This window comes from Oculina patagonica, chromosome 4 (assembly GCF_052425735.1).
Source record: "Oculina patagonica isolate OP01 chromosome 4, crgOcupat, whole genome shotgun sequence".
In the NCBI taxonomy this organism is placed as follows: Eukaryota; Metazoa; Cnidaria; class Anthozoa; order Scleractinia; family Oculinidae; genus Oculina; species Oculina patagonica.
Window position 1 is genome coordinate 18,032,427 of NC_135761.1, and position 8,851 is coordinate 18,041,277.

At 38.6% G+C, this 8,851-nt stretch overlaps 1 protein-coding gene across 2 annotated transcripts; it reads left to right on the top strand.

The window, feature by feature from the left end:
* The first annotated feature begins 56 nt into the window (after positions 1-56).
* Positions 57-8,552, top strand: LOC144651833 (palmitoyltransferase ZDHHC3-like). 2 transcript variants are annotated; one of them, XM_078511855.1, is made up of 9 exons: positions 57-364; positions 2,047-2,171; positions 2,938-2,958; positions 3,844-3,867; positions 4,472-4,523; positions 4,659-4,740; positions 5,686-5,819; positions 6,495-6,541; positions 6,986-8,552. In XM_078511855.1, the coding sequence occupies exons 1-9, from the start codon at positions 128-130 to the stop codon at positions 7,092-7,094; spliced, it is 831 nt and encodes a 276-aa protein (XP_078367981.1). In that variant the 5' UTR covers positions 57-127; the 3' UTR covers positions 7,095-8,552. The 2 variants fall into 2 exon arrangements, with proteins under 2 accessions (XP_078367981.1, XP_078367982.1); XM_078511856.1 differs by having other exon boundaries at positions 5,689-5,819.
* Positions 8,553-8,851: the final 299 nt, after the last annotated feature.

Sequence of the window (8,851 nt, forward strand, 5' to 3'; positions counted from 1 at the left end):
ATGTACTGTTGTTATGACAACAACAAGACCAAAATGGCACGCGGGCTCATCTCTTTAACAGCTGCATAATGGCGGCCGGCACAAGCCCTCTAAGCGATATTGCACTTCCGTGAGTTTAGTCGCGATCATGGGCCGAAAATCGAACTGCTGCAGATTGTCGTGGTTCGTCAACGATGGAGTTGGCATTGGATGTGCGATTTTTACGTATTTACTCATAGCTTACGCCGAATTTGTAGTCGTTTTTGTGATGCTTTTGCCAGAGGTGGTGACTGCAGCTGGTTTTGGCTGGTTCCACGCCGTTGCCTTTACGCTTTTATCGTGTCTTGCTCTCGTTGCTCACAGTCGAGCAATGTGTAGCGATCCAGTGAGTGTTTGTTTCTGTAATCTAGTTTGTGCATTTAGAGGTAGATCATTTGGCGTTCTAAGCTTTTGATGACATATTTATAGTGGTTTGCATTTAATTTGAGAAGTTAAAGTTATATTATTGCCATGTCACTGTCAAATCGCGATTTTTTTTTTGTCCTGAAATTAAGTTTGTTTTAAAAGTGATTTGCTGCCTCATGCGTTATAGAATAATAACATTGTACTCTCGTCGTAGATCAAAGCTTGTCAAAATTGATTGAAGAAAAACGAGAATACATTCAAGAAGCATACATTGTAAGAACAATAGAACTGCAAGAATTAAAACTGTTTCTATAATGAAAATATTTTTTAAACAATTACGACATACGATTGAATGTTTGAATCGTACTATGCATGTTATACATACTTGGGGCGCTTTTCATTTCTCAGAACTGGCCAGCCAGACTGGTATATTCAAGAACAGAATTTCAATACATACCGTATTTATTCGATTAAGCGCCCTGGGCGCTATTAAATTTTTGGACCTTGAGAGTGGGCGCTTATTCGAGGAAGCGCTTATTCGAGGCTGGGTGCTTATTAAATTTTCGCAATTTTCAACAAAAAGAAGTCTATTTTTGTAACAAAACAAAGCAACATTTTGACTGTTCATTGAAAGTTTTTGAAAAATAGTAAGAAAACTCGGTCATGAGGGAAGTCTTCTTAGTAGTACTTAGTCACTTTCAATAATCAATACTCCTCTTGTGCACTTCAGTTTCTTGAAGGGTGAGGGGTGGGCGCTCGAGGCTGGGCGCTTAATCGAATAAATACGGTAAATATTATAAATAATGTTATGGTAGATTTGTGGGAAAATCTAGTGCAAAAGGCTTTCAAAACCACTGGACTGGCCGGCCAGTTCTGACAAATGGAAAGCACCCTTGAAATAACTCTGTTGTTTTTTTAAAAAAAGAAAGTTACATATTATGACATAGGTAAAAGATGCCCAGTACAACTGATTACCAAAACTTTCAGGGTGCTTTCCGAATACATCCCACAGAAAAGATACACCAAGATTTTTAACATTTTTACATCAAAGTAGATCATCATTGCTCTAGCTTCCTAGGGGGGTACTTGGGATTTTAAGTGATGGGGGTGATTGAAGAGGGGTAAAAATCAAGACCTGAAAAAATCCCTAGGGCTTCCAACAAAACACCCAAAAATCCCTAAACTAAAATTAACCCCGAAAAAATCAACAGAAAAACATGTTTGTTTGTACTTTATTCACATAAATACACGGCCAAGGAACTACCATGAATCTTTAGATTGTCGTGGTACTAAAAAAACTATCCCAACTTTAATCCAAAAAATACTTGCAAAATTCTTCTACCCTAAAAAATCCAGAAATCAAAAATTTCAAACCCCCCAAAAACCTACAATCATCCCTGTTACTTGAAATCTTGAATACCCCCCCCCCCCCCCCCCCCCAAGCGATGCCTTAATAACATGCTGCTATGAGATTGATGAAGATTGTTTGGTGGTTGATACACCACACTGTCTGGAAACACAGTAAAAACCTTTAAAAGAATTATCTCTAGGGTAAAATTCACCCTGTCAAAAATTAAACTGTTAAGTTTTTGGGTTACTGAATCATATAGCTTTCAATTACAAAATGGCCAAGCATTTAAGCTTTTTTGTTTATTATTTTAGGGAACAATCCCCTTAGGAAATTGTACAACAGAAAATTTGAAGAAACTACAGCTAAAGGAAGGAGAAGTAGTTCTAAGATGCACCAGATGTGAGTGCATCAAGCTTGATAGAGCCCATCATTGCAGGTACATAAACATATTGTGATACAAAAGAATGTCTTTCTTACATGTACATGTACTGTATTTATTGGCAGGAACACTTGAGGTGTTTTGACTGTAATGGTTATGCAGTGCCCAGGGGAGTACACCGGCTTGTAAATGACGGGGATGATCGAATGGAGGCAAAACTCAGGACCCAAAAAAATCCCTTAGTCTTCCGACATTATCCAAAAAATCCCTGGCTCAAAAATACCCCCCCCCCCCAAAATAAAAAAAAAAAAAAAATCCCTTGTCAAATTGCCAGCAGATGTAATAATATAACGCAAAGAAAATCATAAAAAATTGAGCGCATAAATATGCCAAGGCCGCACCAAGGCATTTCATCATCTTCAAGTCTCTTCGCGCCAGTAGGTGCATAAGGCCATCACGCTTTCTGTCCAACACTCCCTGTTCCGTGCCACCGCTTTGGCTACCTCCCAGCTTGCCCACCCTGCCTTGTTTACCAAGGCACTTTAGTTCCTTTTTAATTATACCCAAAATAATTCCCTATTTAAATCAAGTCACCCAAAAAAATACTTGCCAAATTTTCCAACCCAAAAAAATCCCGGTATCGAAAATTTCAAACCCCCAAAAAACCTTCGATCATCACCGTCATTTACAAGCCGGAGTACCCCCCGCTGGGATGCAGTGCAACTTGAGAACAACTTTAGTACCAGTATGTGGCTGAAGTAAATGCTGGGAATTCTCAAACTTTAATACTGACTTTTTTGTTTGTTGCTTTTCATAAATTCAGCACTTGTCAGAGATGTATTAGGTAAGTCCTTTGTTTACTAACTACCATAAATGATCTTATAAATGCCAACTCTCAAATAAATGCCTCCTAAACTCCCAGTGAAGTGTAAAGTTTGTAGTAGACGCCTCCTCTAATAAACGCCCCTTGTCTAATAGACACTCTCTCCAAGAATCTCCTGGAAACCCAATGTAACGCTCCATTCCTCCATAGAGTGAAATCATATAATTTATTCAGTTTCTTGCTTGACTTGGACATCGAAGAGGTCAACAATGCCAACATGGTTGACCTCGATGATGATAAAAGGGGTCGATATTGAACCATGAACCTCATCTTCAGGCTTTGCATTAGCATTGAATAGATTCCACAATACTTACAATCTCTGTTTTCTCTCTTATCCTGAGAGGAAACCAAATGTATATTTGTTTTGTTGATGTTGTTACAGTTAAAGTGAAATAAACGTCTCTCTCTAATAAACTCCTCATATCTATTTAACACCCCTCTTAGGAGTCACCACTACAATTTAATAGACGCCCTGGGTGTTTATTAGATTATTTACGGTCATATTACAAGTTTTAGAGCATGAAATGACATAATTTGAAGTATTATTGATCTCTCTGGTTGGGATTTTAGTCCATTATAGCCTAGTCCCTAGTACTCTCTCTTGTTTCGAAGGGCTTTTGGGTGGGGTCACTCCCCTGAGCTAAATACACCCAGGAACTTGACTTGGTAGGACTTGTCTCCTTTCCCTTTGTATAAAATTTAGTAAAGTGATTCAAAGATCAATTTTACAGATTATCTTCTCTCAAATTACAAGTGCAGAACTTTGTAGCATCGGCAATCTGTAGTAGCTATGTTTTCTATAAATGTTTTGTAGACACTGTCTAAAAAGATCGCTCTTTCTTTCAGGAAAATGGATCATCATTGTCCATGGTGTGTACGAATAATTACTGTTTTCTTCAGTTCTGGCTCACATGCTGTGTCTGGGTTCTGTGGCTAATAAGAGTTACTTAGCAGACAGACCTCTCCCCACATGCTTATTTGGTCCTCTGCATAAGAGACAATTAGGATGAGTTGGAAATTTCCACACTTTGATGACGTAACACTAATTATATAGAGATCTACACTATATAATGCCTCTAATTGCTTTTTACTTGTGTACACAAAATTATGACCAAGTAAACCATTCAGAGATACTAAGAGCAATTTACACTTGAGTGTCAAAAGTACCGTAATTCATGTTTGCTTTGGTTTTGTATCACTATGCTTAGTGATTGGTTTAAAAGATTAGTGCTACTTTCTCGACCAATCAAGAATAAAACCAAACACATTTTTTGTGCTTCATGTGAGCTACATGTATTTGCTTCCAGTTTTGATGGGCCACTGGATTGTCTGTGTCCTTTGTGATTGGCCAGAGCGATTACTTTGATTTTGGGTTTGTGGCACTCAATCAAAAAATCATGTATCGGTACATCCTTAAATCAAATCATTATTTAATTATGAGCTTGAATTTTGGGGTTTGTTATTCTTGTTGCAGGATAAATAATTGTGTTGGCGAAGACAATCAGAAATTCTTTGTATTATTCACAGTAAGTATAATGCACAATGAGTAGCTTGCTGTCACTTCATTTCAAAATGTTTTATTGATGTTAAAATTTATGTTTCTGTGGTACTGGTAATCTAATCTCACTGATGACATAATATTTCACTGCATTATTTTCCAGCTGTACATTTTTGCAATATCAGTGTATGCCTTGGCTTTAACAGTTAGACAAATATTGATTTGTACAGAAAAAGAATGGCACGGTGAGTAAAGTTGTTTAATGATAAGGTAAAGTCTGCGTTCAAGTCAATTGACCCATCAGGCCGGAGGTTATCCCTGTTTCTGTAGCATGAAGCCGACTAGAAGTATTTTTACTCCCCCTGGGCCCACTTGTTCAAAAGGTGGATATTGTTATCCAATATGCTAAAACAAATTGTGTATCACCATACACAATTGCTATCCACCAGACATGGGTATAATGGGGTTTATCTGTTCACTCTCCAGTGATAAATGCTAAAGAACACACTTACACTATCTAGTGGATAGCATTGTCCATCCTATGAACAAACAGGCCCGGGGAGCAGCCTGGACCCCCCCCCCCAGCATTAATTTCGCTGGTTACCATTAGGAGCACTGTGAGAGTTAAGTGCCTTGCCCAAGAAAACAACACAATCACCCTTGCCAGGGCTCAAACCCGGACCGCTCGATCTGGAGTCAAGCACACTGACCATTAGGCCACCGTGCCTCTTACTGTTTAATGATAGTGAGTTAAAATGATACATCAGCTCCAGTCTTCCTTTTGGGGTTCAGTGAGAACCTGGGGCAGTAACCTGCGAGAGCTACTGGCCCAGAAGTTTTCATGAAGAATTGCTTTCAAAAATGAAGTAAAAAAGCCCATTCTTGTTGCAAAAACTGAACTTAGGAAAGTCTGGGAAAATTTGAAAGTACTGGACTATGTGAACTCTCCTCTATGGCTTGGATTTAAAGAACCTTTTGAATACTCCCAAACTTGCTCTTGTGTTAGCACTGACATATTAACATGTACAAGAGATAACAAAAGGACATGCCCTAGGGCTTTTGTTAACACTCCCCTGCCCATCCCCTAAGAGTTGTTGCATTGTCATGGCCTTTCATTGCAGGAGAAAATGTTCTTCTCAGTTAATAGGTACATTGAACTAACACCAACAACATTCTCTTTTCTCTCTCAGCAGATTGCACCTTTATACCAGTGGCCTCTGCCATTTTATTGATGATTTTTCTAGTGTTCGAGGGATTGCTTTTTGGAATTTTCACTCTTGTAATGTTCTGTACGCAAGTTACGTCAATAGTGAAAGATGAAACGGTAAGTTTGCACTCAATACGAAAATCACGCCGATCTTGAGGCAATTGTTTATTGCAATGATTAAATTTGCTGTTTTGAAAATGGTGTATTTCGTGTAGCGCTTGAGAAAAAAAAGCATTTCCTCAAAAAGAAAAGAAGATAAACGAAAAATAGTTTATTGAAAGATGTTCTTTTCGTTTTTTTTATGACAAATTATACCGTACTAAGTCACATGCTTTTTTATGCAACCTGCACAATAAGTGAAAATTTTATGACTAGAAATTAAATACTGTTGGAACTAATTTTTGCAAGTTGCCAAAAACTCGTAGTTGCCGTAATGAATAGTTACCTGATGTAATTCTGGGTGGCTAGCTAGCAGAAGATTTTCGTTGTACTGAAATTAGCTTTTATGGTTGCAGGTAGGCAATCACTTTTTTGTAGATGCAAACAAAAATACTTTGCTTGAAAATAGGCACTAAAACTGAAAATGCGCTTGAGATACTTGTAAGTACGTCTGACACTTGTAGAAAACATAAACAAAAGCACCAAGTGAATTACCAAAAGAGATGTAGCATTTTGTCACAACCTCTCTGTAATTACGAGCTTTACCCATTAGTTTCATCTGATGATACAGCCCTGATGTTTTCTATCATGTTCATATCACAACATCATCTAATATTTGTTTCTTTTTCACAGGGAATAGAGAACTTAAAAAAAGAGAAAGTAGCAAAAAAGGCTACTGTGTAAGTTAAATGCTTTGATTCATTCCTCTGAGTACCAAGTTCATCAAATAGCCTTTCTCTTTAGTCGTGTAACCTGCCTTAGTTAGCTGTTTGGTCCGTTTCAGAGCGTTTTTGCGACAGCACGTGCTGAAATACGGACTGTTTTACAGTGTAGCTGTTGCAGGTTAAATCCATTTTCAGCCTAGTTTAATCTCTTTCAACCTGAAGATAACAATCTATTGGAGTCCCTTTTAATAAAATCAAGTCACTTTATGTCATTGTGAAAATGTTAACTTCTGGTTGAAGCAGATTTATTTAGTTCGAAAACGGATTTAATCTGCAACATATCCACTTCGTTAAAAAATGTATCTAATGGGTTTTCCCTTGCTGTTGTCCTTTTTCCTCTTTTAAACGAATTGGACTTAGGGTACACTTCTTAGTCTTGCATGGATTGTTCTGTTTCAGGTACGAAAATCTACAAGATGTGTTTGGAGGGTATTTCTCTATTTCGTGGTTTTCTCCATTTGCATCAGGCCCGTCCCGGCGAGCAAACTTCACTTTCCACGAAGTCTGACAAAGGTGCTCTCATCAAAACCGCATCACAAACAACATGTCATTATCGACAGTGCTGGTTTGCGTGCTGCAACGCTCTAACGCTCTTCGCTTTCCCAAACGGAACGCTAAGATGACAGAAGAATTTTTGGAGCAACTACAGAATGCAGGGCTACTTTTGAAGACGGTGCATCTGGTGGCTCGTTTGGCTCGGCAGTGGAAGTCTCCGGTGTGTAGGTTTTATGGCTCGTTTGGCTCGTTTTGCTCGGCAGTGGAAATATGTGGAGTGTAGATTTAGTGACTCGTTGGCTCGGCAATGACTACTGAGCCAAACAAGCCACCAGATACATCCGTCTTCAAAAGTGGCCATGTATTCTGTGCGAGTCTCGCAAGTGCAAGAACCGTTGTTAAAAGTGCCTTTTACTTACATTATAGTCGGGAGAACATCTGCCGTTTTCGTCAAATCTTCGTTCAAGTATTTGGAGAGTTTCGGATTATTAATATCCAATCAGAAATTGCACGAACACACACGAATGCTGACGCATTCTCGTCCCCATAGCCTTTTCGTTTCTCTTAGCCGGCTTGGCTTGAGAAAACGAAGGGCTTTGGGACATAGGATTTTTGAATTAATTCGAATTTTTTTGATTGGCTGTTTGGAACAAAGAATTCCTAAACGGAAGTCGAAAACGTAACGACTCTCTCATACATTATTTTGAAACGTCATGACTGCATACATGAAGACCGGAAGGAACTCTCGAGAGTCGCTCGTTTCGTCAAGCGTGCGCAGCAAGGGGGGGGGGGGGGGGAGAGACTCGAGGTACGAGATTGGTCTGCTGCACGTCATGAAAAACAGGCATATTTTTCTTTCATTAGGGACGGATCATTATTTTTCTGGAGAGGGGGGGGGATGAAAAATGTTCCTCTGCAAATGTGTGTTTTTTAATTTATGCAACTCTGCAAACATTTTTTTTCGAAATGCAAACTATTTTTTATATATATCGTGTTTGCTGGCAATTTATTTTGTCCTTTTAAGCCCTGCAAACAATTTGTTTTAATATTTTCTTCCCCCCCCCCCTCCAGGAAAATTATGGTCCGTCCTTTACGTCTTGAAAGATCTTTGTTGTTGTTTTTCTATGGGCGGGGCACAAATTTTAACTACAAAGGGTTCTAGGTGGCAAACGTATGTATTTATAAATGCTTGGAATAATTGTTTTTAACGTCTATAGAAAAGTTGTATGCTAGCATTCTTCACAAGTCGCTGTTAAGAATATAATATAAATAGAACTGAACTGAGAAATTGAGCAGTAAATAATTACTTAGTTAACCGATAATTTTACTGAAAAAATGTCAGTTTAGCTCTTCGAAAGAGCAAGAGTTGACCTCCGCGCCTGCGTGCATTGTTAATGTATTTAAAGTTATATTATAGGGCAGAAATTGCAGTTTGTACATTGGTCAAATATAAACTAGTCTTGTGAATGTTGACGTTTTGCAGTTGTTTTATTTTACAGGCGTAAGAAATCAACTGCCGGTCAACTGCCGGTCAAAATTGAGTCTAGTACCCAGTCTTCGCTTGGCCAGCGGTCGGAAATAGCGACTATGTTAAAGTTGTGCTTGTTTCGCTTCCCTTCAGTAATTTTGTCTCTCGAGTAAATTGAGAGTTGAAGGCGAGTCTTGGGGGTGTAGACATCACGTATTTCGAGGTTTCTTATAATTAATTGTGGGGGATTAACTTGACCTTCCTGATTTTAAGTAATTATACGTGACACCGCAAACCTGTCG

Coding starts and splice junctions, on each gene's coding strand:
- LOC144651833 (XM_078511855.1), top strand. CDS start 128: ATGGGCCGAAAATCGAACTGCTGCAGATTGTCGTGGTTCGTCAACGAT. Junction 365..2,046: donor GAGCAATGTGTAGCGATCCA/GTGAGTGTTTGT, acceptor TTATTATTTTAG/GGAACAATCCCCTTAGGAAA. Junction 4,524..4,658: donor AATTCTTTGTATTATTCACA/GTAAGTATAATG, acceptor ATTATTTTCCAG/CTGTACATTTTTGCAATATC.